Source organism: Pempheris klunzingeri, chromosome 18 (genome assembly GCF_042242105.1).
Source record: "Pempheris klunzingeri isolate RE-2024b chromosome 18, fPemKlu1.hap1, whole genome shotgun sequence".
Taxonomy (NCBI): domain Eukaryota; kingdom Metazoa; phylum Chordata; class Actinopteri; order Acropomatiformes; family Pempheridae; genus Pempheris; species Pempheris klunzingeri.
The window spans coordinates 5,889,634-5,907,169 of NC_092029.1; the positions used below are offsets into that span (position 1 = coordinate 5,889,634).

The 17,536-nt window shown below is 42.8% G+C and overlaps 1 protein-coding gene across 1 annotated transcript; it reads right to left on the bottom strand.

Moving 5' to 3' along the window:
* Positions 1–258: 258 nt before the first annotated feature.
* On the bottom strand, positions 259–10,862 carry LOC139218011 (hormonally up-regulated neu tumor-associated kinase). The gene is made up of 11 exons (XM_070849538.1): positions 10,576–10,862; positions 8,503–8,625; positions 8,146–8,315; positions 5,642–5,697; positions 5,390–5,528; positions 5,070–5,197; positions 3,173–3,308; positions 2,410–2,587; positions 2,170–2,238; positions 1,657–1,954; positions 259–1,563 (listed from the first exon to the last, which is right to left on the bottom strand). The coding sequence occupies exons 1-11, from the start codon at positions 10,834–10,836 to the stop codon at positions 749–751; spliced, it is 2,373 nt and encodes a 790-aa protein (XP_070705639.1). The 5' UTR covers positions 10,837–10,862; the 3' UTR covers positions 259–748.
* Between the last annotated feature and the right edge of the window lie 6,674 nt (positions 10,863–17,536).

Genomic DNA, 17,536 nt, shown 5'->3' on the forward strand with positions numbered 1-17,536 from the left:
GCCCAGAGCTGCCTTTAGTGTTAGCGGTCATTTGGTCAGTTTTCTGTAGGCAGAAAATCCATTTTAGGCAAAAGTGAGAGAGAAAACATGTCAAAATATACCCCATATTTTCACCTAAATATATTCTGAATTGAGCAATAACTTTGCAAAAAAAAAAAAAAACTTGTCAAGAGGTTGAATTGAGACTTGTTTTTAAATTCACTTTTAATGTTAGTACAAAAATGTATTTAAGAACAGTGAATACAAATAGAACCATGAGTCTGTGTGCATTCTGCACTTCACATTGTGATGGGTTGAGATTAACATGTTGGAAAAGATAATGGTCAACAGTTGCTAGACCAAAGCCTGGCTACCGAAGGGTTTAAAACATTTAACATTGATGAGCTTGGATCTTTTGGCACTGCAGCATATAAATGTTGCATCTTGGATATAGTTTGTTTGAGAGGGATGGATGAATGGAACAATGTAAGTAGAGAATAAAAGCCTTAGCATCGTTTTGTAGCTGCCATTTACACAAAATGTCTTTGCACAGTTCTCAACTGCTGCCCTATCTGTAGTCAGTATTTCATACTATCCACCCCTCATCCTCGTTCTCTTTCATTCACCTTAGTGGAGCCTCTGTTTCAGTACAGGCTGGTACTTATTAATTGTAAATCTGCTTTCCAAATGTGACACTAACCTCAGTTTTATGCACTTTTCTCTGGCCACTATCACTGCCTCTAAGATGTTCTCCCATCTATGCACAGTATCAATAGTCCATGCTGTGTAGCTGGTTCTTCCTATCAGTCTTCCCCTGCAGGGTTGCAGGAAGCAGTGGCAGATTCAGGTCTGCCACCCGCCGCTGGAGAGATGAACGTAACTGAACTGAGTTCCTCTTGGCTCCATTTATGCCTCCACCTGCTGTCCCTCTCTCTCCTCTTCCTCCTCCTCCTCCTCCTCCTCCTCCTCCTCCTCCTCCTCCTGCTGCTGAAAGATCTCTTCTCTTGCCCCTCTCCTGCCTGAGGCTCTTAATGACCAAAGTATGCTGTCTCTGTGAGGGGAAGGCGGGAGGTTTGGACCCGTTCACCAGGAGTCCTGGGGGCCCTGGTCGGGTCAACCCTACCCATGTCATCTTCCTGCCTCGTCCGTCTTTTAGGCCCACGTTGCGCAGGCGGGGCAGTGGGGCGGACGGTGACGTCTGTGTCGTCTCCATGGTGCCCAGGTGGTCTCTGTCTGAGGAGTGTGTGGTGCGTGTGTCGGCCTCCAGGAGCATCCTGGGAGAAATGCCGTTCTTCTCGGAGGAATAAAACGTCTGCAGCTTCTCCAGACGCTCGTTGATGCTCAGGTGATGGGAGTGGTCGTCCTGGTGCCGGTTGTCATGGAAGCAGTCTGACCCAGGGTCCGCGGCCCCGTCTGATTGAGTTGTCCTGAGCAGGTGTGTGTGTCGGATCGGTCTGGACGTGCTGCTGTCTCTGATTGGCTCAGCTGGTAAGGGGACTTGGCAAGGGGCGGAGTCACAGAGTTGAGTTGCAGAGCTTTTAGGAGGGGAAAGATGGACGAGTTCCCGCTCCCTGAACACAGACACTGGGACACACAAACATACAGAAGCAGCATAAAGTACACACTGCACTGTGGATGTGTGCAGCTTTTGTTCCTGCATGAGCTATAAATCCTTACCTTCAGGAAACAGCGCCTCTCTGGTGTCCAAGGTGATGGCGATCTCCTCATCGGTGGCCCCATCGTCTGCAGACAGAGGGGCGGGGGACGGGGAGGAAAGGCGAGGGAGCAGTGAGGGGGAGGCGGAGTGAGGAAGCTGGGGTAGAGATGGAGAGGGTGGGCGGTTCTCTGCGTCCTCTCGGTGGTCCTTCCTGTGCAGCTCCTCAGATCTCTTCCTGTTGCTCTGACATTCAGCTGTCTGTTGGGCTCTCAGAGGCCGGCTGGACTGCTTCGAGCTCTTTTCATTGGTCGGTTCATTCTGAAAACAAGCTTGGATTAGTTGTCACGAAGCCCAAGACTGTTTTGTACTTGCACAAAGGGGTGACAGAAGGTAGAGAGTATTGAGAGATGTACTAAATCATTGTTGGTTTTAGTCTATTATAGGACTTGTTGACAACACCAGCCCCATTTTTATTACAACACCATTACTTTAACAATACTATATAATCACTGTGAGGTTAATGACAAAATTACCTGTTGCTGAGTCTTTGACTCTCTCCATGTATTCTTGCTTGGAAGACTCCAGTCATTGCTCTCTAGCTTCTGCCAAATCAGACATTTTTAGCTGTTAAAACTTGACATCAGAGCATGAGAATGCTTATATTTATTCATTTTTTAAGGTAGCGTTGTGTATTGCTGGTATCAGAAAAGTTGTGTTTACTAGTATTTCAGTAGATGTGTGTGTGTGTGTATGTTTGGAAGTGAGGTGGGAACCTTGCTGGCCTTGGCTCCTTTCTGGCTCCTGAAGAGCTTGTTGAGCAGCAGGTGATAGGATGCCATGATGGCGGAGGGTCGGTTGATGGTGAGTGTGTGTATGATTTCAGAGAGGGAGTAGCCCAGCGTCTCTGTCATGTATGCCAGCACAGACGAGTTCAGATCCTCTGGACACAACCTAGAAAATGATGAGAGCGTGGGGGTGGAAAAACAGTTACAAAGATACAGTGTGAAGAATAAAGCAGGGAGAATTTTTAGGGGTCATTAAGGATTTGTTGGTAAGAAATGACCAGCAACTGAGGGATTTTGGTTTGATGATTTTCAACTGTGAGCTGAACAGTTGGAACAGCTCTTTCTTCATTCATGTGGATTCCAGAAAATGCATTGTTGCCAGGAAGAGCCATACATGATTGCATTTCCACATTGCGTAAAGTGATAAAAGCCTTTTAGTCATGCTATAATATACAAAGCTGTTACGCTTCTGACCAGAAAAAATTTCATTTTGTTAGAAAAGTCACAGTTATTTCCTTCTTCTTCTTTTTTATGTGAGACTCTGTTTGTCTCACATACTTGGGTTACAAATGTAGTGCAATACATTAAACAGCAAATGTGAAAATATAGAAGGGAGTTTTGCAATATGTCAAACTTCTGCAAAATATATCATTGAAAGTGCTTTAAACCACTTTATTGTGTCTGCATATGAGAAATATATGTTTCTGCTGTAGGAGACATGTTAGCGTGCAGTCACACAGTAGATCTCTACCTGTTTTTGTGAGAGAGTGTGTGTAGGGGTTTCTTGGCATATCCCTCGTTGATCCATCTCTCCTCCATCGCAGCTCTGACGCTGGGTCTCTTAGCTGGGTCTGGCTCCAGGAGAGACAACACAAACGCAGCCGCTCCTGCAGCGGGAGCACAGATGGAGCAGTGTCACGGTTGTTTTCTTTCATTTACAAATTCTAAATTGTATCAAATTTGTAAATTCTCATTGCCCACTTAAAAACTGCATCAACTGCAAGTACTCATCTTGTCAAGACTGCACAGAAACAGATGATATTCTAAGCTCAACTGTCTTGTTATAATAACGCCACATAAATTAGCTTGGAAGAGGTTGAGCTAAAGGGATTGTACTTTTATATAACATAACAGTGTTTCACAATGTCTCATATTCACCCATAAAATATGACTGATTAGCAGAGTTTGAGATCAGATCACCAACCATGTGCTTTATTCCATGAACGCCTACGTTTGTACCATTCTTGCCTGGCCAAAATGGACTAAAGTAAAAAAGCCAGCGTTAAACAGCTACTCCAGACTGCCAGGCTGATGCCAGTCATTGTGACTTCACTGAAACTGTAGCAGAGACGATGGCATGGAGAGAGGCAGGATTTCCCCTCGGGAGAATCAATTCAGCCAGTCGGCCTGTGACATCGAGCTGTCTGGTGACAGCCAAGCGAGGTTCATAGTTTGACTCCAGATGGGGATTCCAGATAAGCTCCACAGTCCAAAGGAGCAGACGGATTTGAACAGGCTACCGCATTCAGAGATATTTGCCAAGACCGCTCCATTTAATCTGCCACTATCAGTTGTTTCACTTTCAGTGACAGAGCCAAAGCAGCTCGTCTCAGTCAAGGTCAACTCAGTTTGTCTGTAACCGATAGAATCAAAAGCACTATTTACCGATTTAAATCTATGAACTTGGGGGATAATAGTCTCTGCAGACACTGATGAAAGCTGAAACAGTGTTGAACATAACATTAAAAAGTCACACAAAGAGAAAACTAATTTGTGTGAATTAAAGCAACAGAAAAAAACGTGACATCACCAAACATGACAAAAGACAAAAAACGATGACAAAAAACAAGTAAATGAGCAAACAGGATTGCAGATGGCCAGTCTGAGAAGAATTACAGAGGAGGACGATGGGATTGGTGAAAGAGAGAAGCTGACTTTGAAAGACTGGTGAGAAAAACAAGCCTATAAAGAGGGAGGACGAAGTCTGAAAGTTAACGTCCATGTCTCAGATGGCCGTCTGTGGCAGCGATGCAGCCGCTAATCTGATCTTGTCACCGTTTCAGAGCACCAGAGCTGTGCTGGTTTTGCCCACAGTAACAGGAGCTATGTTTGTTTGTGGTGACATGGCGCCATGACAGAGTGTAATAGAGTGACTATGTGTGTGAGGGAGACCAAAATAAAGCTGCGAGAAACGCTAAGGCCACTGTGTACTTGGTACAGAACAAGCGAAAAAAGTAAGAAGTGAAACATTTTTTTTTTCCTTCAATTCTCCATCTTATGACAGGTCTGTAGTCTGTAGGAAGAAGACTGAATCCCAGTTTGTATTTTCACAGTCATTCACAAAAGCTGGGTAAATGTTCTCAGAACATTAATGCATGACTAAGATCCAATTTAGATCTTAATCAGTGGGTGACTGTGAAACTAAAGAAGACTTTTCAAAATGGAAATCTAATTGGATTAATATTTTGACCGTGTTTTTTCATCCTGCAGGTTTATTTTGTTCACAAATTGCTAATTCAACATAGCCCACATTCAGCCATATTTCATTTTATGTCATTTCTTGCTAGAAAAGCACAAACCTGCCTACTTCAACTACATGTTGCTGAAGGAAATTTCCTCAGAGAGACGAGTGAAAAGTTGGGAGTTACCTTTGCTGACGTCACTGGGGATGCTGCTGATCTCTCCGTTGACCATCTTCTGGTGCAGCTGTTTGATGTTGAAAGGCTCAACAGTGAAGGGCAGAGTCCCAGTCAGCATGGCAAACATACTCACACCTCTACACGCACACAAACACCCACACACGCAAAATGTGAAGAAACCAACACATTTACAAGATGCATACACATGAAGTACAGTCTGTCATTAAAAATAACCTCAGAAAAACACTACATTAAATCCACACTAAGCTGGGAAGGGACAGGCCAGACAACAATTAGGGAAACTGACACACTCAGACTTGATCACTTACACGGACCAGACGTCCACTTTGGGCCCGTACTTCCTGTGAGCGAGCAGCTCGGGGGCAGCGTAGGCAGGACTTCCACACTGGGTGCTGAGGAGCTCCAGAGACAGAGATTCAGCCTTCAGAGTGTTACTCAGGCCAAAGTCTGTGGGAAACATCATCATTTTAACAGTGGAGCACATGTACACATGCACTAGATTGCTAAGACAGGTTCTGCCACACAGATCTATCCAAGACTTTGCAGGAACATCAACTTACCCACAATCTTTATGTTGTTATGTTCATCTAGCAGGAAGTTTTCAATCTTTAAATCTCTACAGAGGAGAAGAAGAGAGAGAGCTGTTGGGTCACGAAGGACGAATGTGGTTCATTGTAGTTTTTTCATGAGATCTGTCCTTAATCATACAGGATTTTTTCACTTCACTTGACAGACACTGTGGCACCTCTTGGCCAATCAGGGCGTGACAACGCCCTTTCTTTGGGACTTAAGAGAGGTGGGGAACTGCAAGCCCTGGTCATTCTGATGCTTTCTCGACTTATTACAGACCCTCATTTTAGCAGATGCTGCCTGCCAGAAACTCTGGTCCGTTCATGGCCATTTTCAGACTTCTTTGCTGTCTTTTTCTTCTCTGATTGAGGGTGATTTCAAGCATGATGGAGCCTAGTTTGAGTTGATATTAAAAAGAAAAAAAACCTCAGCTTTCAACTAGGTTATGTGCATGGGGGATATTTGTGCAAGAGATTTTGTTTGCCTAAAGATAGTCTAACACAAGCTTTATCTTGTTATTTTGTTTATTTGTTCATTTTCACTGAGACCTCCTTGATACACATTTCCTCATTATCAAAGAGGAATTTGTTCATTATTATTGAGGAAGCATCTTTTCATTGTGAAGGCACTTGTGAGATTTTGTGTCCAAGTAAATATTTTTGTATTTTTTGGGTGGTTGGAAGCTGGTTCTCAGGCTTCTTCCCGATCAGCTGAACTCTGGGGAATCAGTACTACCACATTTGTTCAATTCAAGAACGCCTACAATGTGTGCTTGGCCTCTCTAAGCTTTTTCTGTATATTTATGGACAGCCAGATGAGATGGGATCAGCCTGGACCCACAGACGCAAAGGAAAACACAAGTTACATTTTGGGTTTGGGTACAGATCAAGCTTTAAAAACACTGGTGAAAAATAGTTTTTTCAGTTTTTCAGGATGTACATTAAGTGGCAATTTCAGGGAGTCGTTTGTTTTGGATCCCAAAAAACCAGCACAAATTCAGGATTTTTAAGTCAACACAAACTGAATTTTTCAGACCCAAGTGAGGCATTTCATGACTTTCTCAGTAATATCTCTGTGTTCACCTGGAAAAGTTGCCTGCCTCCCCTGAAAGTACCCCAGCCTCACCACCAACCACACCGCCTGCTCTAAAACGACCGGGCAAAATGAAAATCTGCGGTTGGGAGAGAGAGATCCCCTATAAACTATAGCCTGGGAATCAGCCACATTCTTTTCATCTGCCTTCATCTAACCAACAGACACTCCGGGTCCTGAAAATCCACCGACACAACCCGAGACAAGTTCAAAGACCGACAGAGGAAGAAAGAGGGAAACAGAGAAAGAGCGAGAGCAGACTTTGTCATAAAGGAGAAAAAGTATGCGGTAAACCTACTGGATGTGGGTGGCATTAGGTGCATTTAAGTGCAAATTTTCCATTTATTTCCAGTTTAATCATCTCTGTGTGGGACTGTGGTGGAGAGTGTGAGTATGCATGTGTGTGAGCACGTGGGTGTGTGCGTGTGACAGAGAGGTGCTATTGAAGGGCTGAGAGCGACATCGTTGAGGGACTTCATTAGAGAGGAAGTCCATGATATTGTGATGATGTGTGAATCATGGCGCCGGCGCAGGATGATGAGGTCATTGCCTGGTAATCACATTCCCACCTTCAGAGGAGCCAAGGTCTTAAACCAAAGAGCAGTACTGTGCAGATTGTGTGTGGTTTCAGTCTAAGAGTGTGTGTGTGTGTGTGTGTGTGTGTGTGCGTATTGGATCTCTAACACCCACACATACTAAAATGCCACTAAAATAACACTCTGAACTCCCACACTGCACTGTGCCATATATTGCCTTTCTTGTAGCGTTTCCTCATCTGTAGGCTGTTAATGCCCTACAAACTACTCTGTGTGTGTGTGCTGAGCACCTTTTTTATTTTCACTTCATGATTTGGTGAAATCTTTTTCATGGCAGACACGTCAACCAAGACAAGAAATAGCCAAACTGTATGTGATGGAAAAACACAAGCAAACCTTCACATTTGATCATTTGAAAGGTTTGAAATATATGCTTGATAACTTCAGTTATTAACTAGACATCCAAAGTTATCCATTCATCTGGTAATCAACCTTCACTGATTAATAATTACAGCACTTCATCTCTCCACCCTCTGGATAATAAACCAATAAAAAGTTAATGTCATTTGTATGCCCCAACACAGAGCAGGTCATCCAAAGCCCCAAACTTGATCTGCTCTCATCTCCTCATTGAAAGTTTGACTTGTGAACCTGGAGTGAAAATGGTTGAGATGCCATATATCTGTGACAATTAATTATGGATTGTTTTGTAATGTATGTTTTTAAGGTCTCAACGCAACAGCGGAAGAAAGGACACTTAATAAAGAAAAGCATCAGAGTCAGAAGACTGAGATTGTGCAAAGATTGTGAAAGGAACTAGCTCAGTATCTAATATAGTATTGCCCATCGCGTGTGTGCAGTCTCACCTGTGTACGATGCCGTGTTTGTGCAGGTGTTCCACTGCAGAGAGGATCTGACGGGTGTAGCGCCGCACCTCCCTCTCCTCCAGCCTCTTCCTCTCACAGATCCTGTCCATCAGATCTCCTCCAGCACAGAGCTCCATGGCCATGTAGTAGCTGTTCTCCGTCTCCAGAGTCTGATGCACACAGTAATTCATGTGCATATCAATTGGACCAGTTCATTCAGCAGCAGCAGATATATGTTAACTTTTTAATTACAGTCTGCAATTCACATACACAATTGTTAATCATTGCTCCATCTTTCTATGGACTATGTTACTATGGATGGTTTCTATGTGAGTGTTGACGTGTGAATTTTTCTACCTCCAGCAGGATGACGATGTGAGGATGTCGGACCATCTGATGAATTCGAGGTTCTCGCTTCATGTTCTTCAGCACATATGAATCCTGTCGAGCTTTCTTCTTGTCGATCACTTTAATGGCCACCTAAACACACACACACACACATTAACTTTAATCTTAATTTATCAAGTCAAATGAGAACTCTTGATAATCTTCTCTGTTCCATTTCTTGTGGCAAGCCAGAAACTGTGAAAGTAGCCTCCAAATGTAACTTTAACCAATATTACTCTGTACTAAGTCCTATTTTAAAAGATAAACAGAATACACACTATTCAGAATGATTCTGCACGAGTGTAGTTTGTTTCTGAAGGCAAATCAGGTAAACACTTGGGTGTGAATGATGGTAAAGTAATTGTTGGAGGGTTCCGTTTATACACCATTAATACTGTGTCTAAAAAGGGCATTACAAATATGTGGCGTTCTTTCATTTAAGGGCAGAGCTGGCAACATTGGAGAAACTAGCAAGAGTAGCGAGATTTTTAAAGTATCCAACCGAAAATATCCCTCCCTCTCCCTTCAGGCTTTCCTCCAAACCCACTCCCACACAACACATGAATGGGTGCTGCCAGACTAACATTACTGCTGGAGGACGAGTCCACGACAATGATGGGAAGACCGGCTGCTGCCGTGTCCCTCGTTCATTCTGTACATAACCGCTGACTGATTGGCCACAATCACATAAAGACAAGAAAAACAGCTGTCATAAACGTACCGTTACCTTTAGCTAACAGTTACAGCTCACTGGGCTCAGACGCTGTGCTTTGTGCTGTTACAACAGTCTGTCACGTCTTGTTCTTCAGCTCAGTAACTCGTGCTGGTAACTCAGGAGAGTCTGTCGCTGAGCCATGATTTAAGTTGTGGCCGCTCTTTCTCTGCCATTCATCTGCGACTAGATCGCTAGCTTTAGCCTTATAGAAGACTGCGGTTATGTACGATCAGTGCACCTGCAGCGTAAGAGCATGTAGGCAGGTACACAGGTAGACGGGCAGGTCAGCCGTCCACGCATTAAATTCTGTCTGAATGAAATGACTGGACAGGTTTATTCTAGTCCTGTGAGAGCGACATTTTTCTATTTAATTTAATGATTGCTGCTGGGCTGCTCTGAGGATTTCAACCAATGTCACAAAAAGTGTTTCCAAAATAAGTTGCAGACCCTGCCTTTAATTCAAAATTAAAATTTTAAAAAGACGCAAAGGTCTACAACAGTGTGTGTTTAAATATTTGCAGAGTTCACCTCCACAGGTCTTGGGCCTGTAGAGGGTAACCAGGGTTAAGAGGAGCAAACACCCCCGGAGATGAGTTTGGTCATTACTATGGCAACCAGGTCAGGTACATATGAGCCGGGGTCAGGGTCTCAGTGACGGATGACAGAGAGTTACACATACATTTACACACACACACACACACACACACACACACACACACACACACACACACACACACACACACACACACACACAGTACCAGTTTAGAGCCACAATAATAATTAATAAAAAAGAATTAATTAAATACCTACAAACATTACCTTGGTTGTCTTTAGCCCGTTTCTTTTCAATTGTTTTTTAAACCAGGACGTATTTAGTGCAACAGAACATTCTGTCTGAAAATGTACCAGTTTTATTTGTATTACAAACTTTATATAAATCAAAGGATAAATCATAATTGCAGCTTTGTAATCATGCTCACAAAGCATTAGATTTTTCTGCATTCATTTACATAAAGTTCCAGATATATTGCACAGACACAGATCTACTTCACACCTCTTTAAATCTGGTGAGCAACAGTTTTGTTCCTGTAAAATCCCTTCAAGAGATGGTTATGAAATAAAATAATTACAGAGTTTTTGTACACATAGTAACAATAATAATAGGCCACTGCCTCTTTCAAACCCAACTGAGCATAATCATCAGTTACCAGTGCACAGAGCACAAGTTGTAGCCATGTAATCATAATCTTGTATGTGTGTGATCTTTTTCTATGCCAGTGTGCCACCCCTCCAGTCTGAGGCATGTCACTTCATGTCTCTGCACCAACCTTTTCCCCCGTGCCGATGTGTAGTCCCTCCATCACTTTGGCAAACGATCCTTTGTTGATCATTTTCCCCACTAGGTAGGATCCCACCCGTTTGGAGTGGGGGAAGCTCCGCAGCAGCTCCCTCGGGACCTTCAGAGAGGGCAGAGACACTCGCTCCCGGCCCAGCCCCGAGGCTTCCCACTGGGACACGCTGCGCTCTCCTTCGCCCCCTCCCTCCGCCACCATGTCCTCCGGAGCGGGCTTCACTGCTGCAGCTGGCATCCTGGACAGGGCCCCAGCCCCATGTGGCCGCCTCTCTCTCACACACACACACAATCAATCAAATCCAAAAACAGGACGGTCCACACATACTAACACACGCAGATGCACACAAACACACACAGAATGCTGCTAAAGATCCTTCCTCAGGAGCAGGTGCGTGTCCTCGGCTACTGAGCTGTTGTCCGTCCAGTCTCAGATAAGCAGATCCCTTAATCCAGACTGTCTGATAGAAGATTTTACCTTTTAACAAATACAGGTGCCTCAAAGTGTCTCTGCTTCATTCCAACTGTGCAACGCTGGCTTCTCTCTCCTTCTCTCACTCTGTCTCTCCCTGCCGGTTAGTGGATGATTAACTGTTGTGTTCTTAGGTCAGCTCCACTGATGAGGAAGACATTCTACACCGTAATTACCCCCCCTTTGCACACACTAAGGTACACACAGACACTCACAGTTACACAGTAACCATTCAAACTCTCTTAATTTACTTCCTTGGGTTCCCTTTGAAATCTTATTTTCTAATTCTGCACATTTCAGTTTGAAACTGACACAATCAGGTCATTTTCTTCACTGTGAGGACAGATCAGAGTTGTTATGACACACTTGTAGTATGGAGTGGTAAAAGATGGACAATGGAGAGGGATAAGTGCACATTGTCTTCATATATGTTTGTTTACATTCATATATGTGTTTTAGGTGGAAATTTGTGAAATACATTTATTCACCTCCTTGCCAAGAGTTAGATGAGACGATATACACACACTACAGATATGAAGCTACTAACAGCAGCTTTTATCTTAGCTTAGCATAAAGACGGGGAAGCAGGGGGAATCAGCTAGCCTGCGTGCTTTGGTAACAAAATATGACTAAAACCACAACTCGTCGTTTTTATACACTGAGGTCTGTACTGATTAAACAAACATGATAAGGTGATAATTAGCGAGCATTAGGGGACAGATCCATGGTGGCTGCTTTCCCTTGTTTCCAGGCTTCACGCTCATCTTAAGCTAACAGTGGTAGCAATGTTCTCATCCAACTCTAAGATAGAAAAGTGGATAAAAGAATATTACCCAAGATATAGAACTATGTCTTTAAATCTCTCATCACATCTCAAGTAAAATGGCTTTTGCCTGTAATCTCATGCAATAATTAATATTACAATACAAGGTAACCATTTGTTGTTTGGCCCAGAGTCATTGACTATCATGGTTCATGGTTTTACTTGAATGGAGAGTTAACATTGTTTTGTGTAAAAACCAAACTGGAGGTTAAAAGTGATATCGATGAAATGATATAATACTGGAAAAGGGATCAGGGCCACAGAGGCATGTGTTATGACAGTGGTTATCCGTGGAAAGCAGCAGTGAGGTTTTGTGCTGATGAGCGATGGCCAGCATGTCTGTTTTTCTGTGTGTGTGTGTGTGTGTGTGTGTGTGTACATCAGGGTCAGATTGCAGTGTGTTGCTTCTCGATTCTTTCTCACTCAGCTGATGAAAGGCGGGATAGAGCCTTATATCCGCCATGTAACCCAATATACTCACACACTCTCAAACACACACACACACACAACCTTACGCAACCTTTAACTGAGCAATCGTAGTAGCCAAGTGAAGCCTCTAGAGTTACCTTATTTTGTTTTAAACATGTTGATACTGTATAATTTGATTTGGCATTCAGAGCACACACACAGTTGCAGCAGCCATGACAGTTTTTTTTCTTTTTGTGCACGCTCAGGCGCCGTTGATGTCGGTGTAATCGCAATCAAAACACTTTGTCGACCACTTTTGTCCCGTCAGGTGACTTTGCCAACATTTTAAAGACTCTTTATGAGATAAAATCAGCAACACTGACCAACTCAGGTTCAAACGGTCTAAACCATAATGAAAAAGGCACATAAATATGAAACACACCCATACTGTACACTTGTGTCAACAGTTTTTCTAGAATGTTCTGAAATGAGCCGCAAAATACAGAAGCAATCCACCATTAGTGGTTTCACATCAGTGGAACCCAAAATGCTGTGAAAACATTGAATCAAACCCCTTCAAGAAAATCACTAATTTTCCTACACAAATCAAAACTCACATCTTAATCTTTCCCTTCTTCTTCATGTGTGCATGTGCGCTCCAATGCCAGGAGCCATGCACTTCATAAACGGGTCTTAAGGCCCTGGCGTGTGTGTGGGAGGAGGTGTTAACACACCCTCCCTCATGCCGGGGAAGGGTGTCAAGCTGTATCTGGCTCTGTATTGGACAGACACAGAGGAAGGAAAAAGAAAAAAAAAAAAAAGAAATGGAAGAAAGTGTGACAGAGGGAAGGAGTGGTGTGCTGTGTCGTCCATTCCCAACAAAGGGACAAATGAGGGACAGGAAGCGAGCGCAAACTAACAACGATAGAGAAAGACTGGATGAGTGAGAAGGAGAGAAACCGAGCTTCACAACTGAAAAACAAATCTGAATTAATAAGACCTCAAGAGGCCTTTTATATAACCTCGGCACTGCCATGCTTAAATGTTTTACAGAGTCTTTTTTCTGTGTGTGTGCATGTGTGTGTGTTAATGTGTGTTTCCATGGTTCAGAAAAGGTCATTCTCACTGCCAGAGACCACAGTCTATTTGTGTGTGTGTGTGTGTGTGTGTGTGTGTGTGTGTGTGAGACATTTAATGCATATACACACATATTTGTGAGCTGTTTCTAACATAACTGCATATTTTTTTATGCTTTTGAAATTAGGCATCTTTGTATCTACTCATATGCATACATGAGCATCATTTACATGCCTTACAGTATAATTAGGCGTGTATACATAGTCGAGTGTGTGTGAATGTGTGTGTTGCGTTGGCGCAGAGGAATGCTGGCTTGCCTGTAGGACTTGGCGACCTTCTCGGCGGTCACATTAAATGAGAAGAGAAACCCCCTTCTGCTTCCTGCCTGTAATAAATGGATCCCCAGCAACCATTAAGGCATATTTTAACACCAAATAACTCCCCAAAACCACACTAGAACAGACGCAGTCGACCCCCACCCTCTCACCATCTCTCATTCTCTCTGTCTTCTACTCTGTTTCTTTCATTTCTCCATTTACCCTTTTGCTTTTATACAAAAAAGAGCAAGATGCTAAATGTTAAAATAAGATCTTTTTGTTGCCACAGCATGATGTACTTCACAGTCGCACTTTGTAGCCTGTTGGAGTGTTTAATGAGAGTTATAACTCTTGACGGTCTCACTGACTCACGAGCAGCACCGACTCCCTTAAAACTGGCCTTTTCTTCCCCCCTCATAATATTCCAATGTAGTTTATGAGCTTTGTTGTGAGATTTGTTCTGATATATACAGATACACCTCTGAGCAGCCTCACATTTCATATACCACTAGAAGCTGAAAGGTGGAGACAACAGACCGCTGTAATACTGATGAGCTACTTCCATATAATAAAGTGGTACTAATGAGAAAAAACTGCTTCAAATTCAGTGTGATTTCTGCAAAAATAACATATAATAAGTATGTAGCAATATATAATTATCACTCAGCTTTTTGCCAAATTGTAGTTTTCCTGGGGTTTATTTGTAAATGTTCTGTGGCCCCGTCTCAATTTGTGACTCACTGAATATTATCATGAGAGAAAATACTTAACTGTTTCCCACAACTGTTAGAGGCACAAAGAGTGTGTCTGAAATAATACAAACAAACATACATGTGCAGGTATATGTTAACAATCTGACATATTAGAACCTGTTGTTTTCAAATGTGTTACTCCTTGTGTTATAAGTGATTACAGGACATCTACTGCAGCATGCTTTTGCATTTAAAATCCTCTCATTATAAGTCTAGTCAATGGCAATAAAGAAACACTAGCTGGGTTCAGTGATACAGAATATAACAATACGACACTGTCCAGTGCAGACAGACATTAGTACCGGTGTTGCTCTCTGTTGTCTCTCTGCTGTCCCAATCTGCCCTCCAGTGGACATAACAGACTGATGCAAGGACACTGCTCTTAATCCAACAGCATGACTAAAGGAAAAGAAATCATCAGCAGGTGAATAAAGAAAGATTTATTGCCTATTTCTCTCTTCTTTATTCTGTCTTTCTTCCTGTGCGTCTTTGAGGAACTCACATTTCTCCAGACATACAGCGCAAATACAAATCAACTCTGTGGCAACAGATTCAGCAAAGGGTTGGTATCAGTCCCGCTTCATAAAAGCTACTTTTAGAGACTGATAAACTTCTAAGAAATCACAGAAATTAGTTGAGGATGAGGCAGAAATATAATATAGACACACCTACACTCAACACACTGCTTTGCTCTCTTGCTTTACAAGGCCCAACTCTCACCACCTGTATACGTAACCCACAGCCCAGTGAAACAAGTGTGTAACACGTTAACACTCATTGTGTACGCGTTGTTGTTGTCAAAACAGATTTGGGGTAATGGAGAAAATAATGAAGTGAAGTCAACGATGCAGCTTGAGGGAAAGTGAGTCACTTCATCACAGCATAACTCCTGATGTTGTGTAACAGCATGAGAGGATGCCTGGGTCGACTTTTAGGAGAATTGCAAAGGGAGTGGAAACAATTGTTAATGACAAAGAAAAAGAAAGAAAAAAAAGAAGTGCTGGTGCTCATTTCAAATGCTTCTAATTGATTTTTTTTTTCTTTTAAAGAATATTACTTTCCAGTTGTGGACATAGTTGTGATGATGTCACTGTCTGCTCCTGTGTTATCACTCATCTAGTTTTGTCATTAGGAGAAAAGATTTGTCATTAGCTGACTGACTGACTGGCATGACGACTTCATCCGTGGCCGCGGCCTCCTTGATGTGTCATCATGTGTCAGTGACACCCACCATCACTTCACCGTGTCATCATCAGTCAGTGCAGCGTAGCATGCTTAGCATGTCGTCAGTCAGCGCCTGCATGTTGCTGTGGTTTAAACCTCTCATGTTCTGTGGTCTCTGCGTCAGTGATGTCGATTGGAAATGGTTCGACATGGTTTCTAAACAGGCAAACAACGCGCTGCACTCTTAAGACTTTAAGCCGTGTGTCTTCCACATCATATACTGTGAAAGCAGAATACAGACCAAACCACTGCTGCCCACAAGCAGAAATGGTGCTGAATTACCTCTGTAAACAGTTAGGGGAAGTGTGTTTTGTGAAAACATTGTGTGCCAAGAAAAACTGAAATAAAGAGGGCAAAAAAATTTAATAAAACTAGTAGCATGCTTTGATTTAAGGCTGTCTTGAATTCTCAGCTCAAGTCTAGACACAGTGTGGTAATATCTAAGTACTGAAGTATCAGATAAACTTGTCTACAGCATCACTTTCCCAAAATTTCAAATGCAAAAGAGCTGTGGTTGAAACATAGAAAGAAAGGATCTAAAATGAATCTAAAAATGTAGAATGTGATGTTTTTTGCAGTAACACTGATACTGAACAGTCTTCAGGGCCGTAGTTACAATAGTATAAATTGACCATCCTGTATCACTATACTGTCCTCAGAAATGTGTGACAATAGGCCAATACAACTAAATAACAATCTTTAAATGCTTCTTCAAATCATTACAACTCTACACTGTGCAGAATGTAATACTGAATCCGTTTAATTTGAATTAATTGATTTGTCTAAAATCAATCTTCCCCGAATATCAGAATCACCTTGTAAATCTGTAAAATGTGTAAATCGTCTGTAATTGTAGAGCAGAAACTCCAAAGTCTCACAACAATAGAAGGATAACTAATCTAAATCCAATGGCTAAAACTGTCCGTTTTATTTAACTATTATCAACTATCAGCCTGTTGGTGTTGAGCTCTTGACAAAGAGTTGACTCTTTGTTTCAGTGGCTGTAAAGTCCTTTTGTGCTGCCTGAAGCTTCACTGTGTGCACAGCATCTCACACACACACACACACAATACATATCCATAAAAAATGTCTTTCCACGAGCTTCAGTTCATCACACTCTTCTAATCCCACACAATCCTGACCAAGCCTGAAATGGGAGTTTGTGTCACGGGTGGTTTAGAGGTTTTCTACTGTCAACAAAACACTGACGAGAGAGAGAGAGAGAGAGAGAGAGAGAGAGAAACAAAGAGACAGAGAGAGAGCTCTGAGGAAAAATAGCCCACAGAAAGAAAGAAGGATGAAAAAGAGCCCACCCCTTTGAGCTGAGAGGCTGAAAACAGAGAGTTGTAACACCAAAAAGTGCACTCCCACTGTCACTAATGTGGACCGTGTGTGTCTTTGCCCGAGCACATGTGTGCATGTGTGCGTCAGTGAGTAGTTCTGCACACGTGTGTGTTTGTGTGCGTGTGTGTGTGTGTGTGTGTGTGTGCTGGAGCTGCCTGCTGCGCCGCTCCCAAATTGAAATGTGAAAGAAACGTGTTGGAAGGTGATGACAAGAGTGAAGTGAACCAGTCGTTTCCTGAAGGCCCAGGCCAGATGTGTCGCACACAGAGCCTCAGAAATCTGCAGCACATTTCTGTTTAATAACCAGGATATTTAACCAGGGGAGGCGGGAAGACGGGGGGCAGGAACTGTGGCCGTGTGTGTGTGTGTTTTTTTGTGCATGTGTGCTCACCTGTGTGCACAAGTGTGTGTGTGTGTGGGGTACATGTTTGTATTTGCTGGGGAAATGTATGTGTGTATGTTTCAGGGCTGGGTGGGATGTGTGGTTTATTACTTTAATTGGACTTTTTCAGACTGCAGTG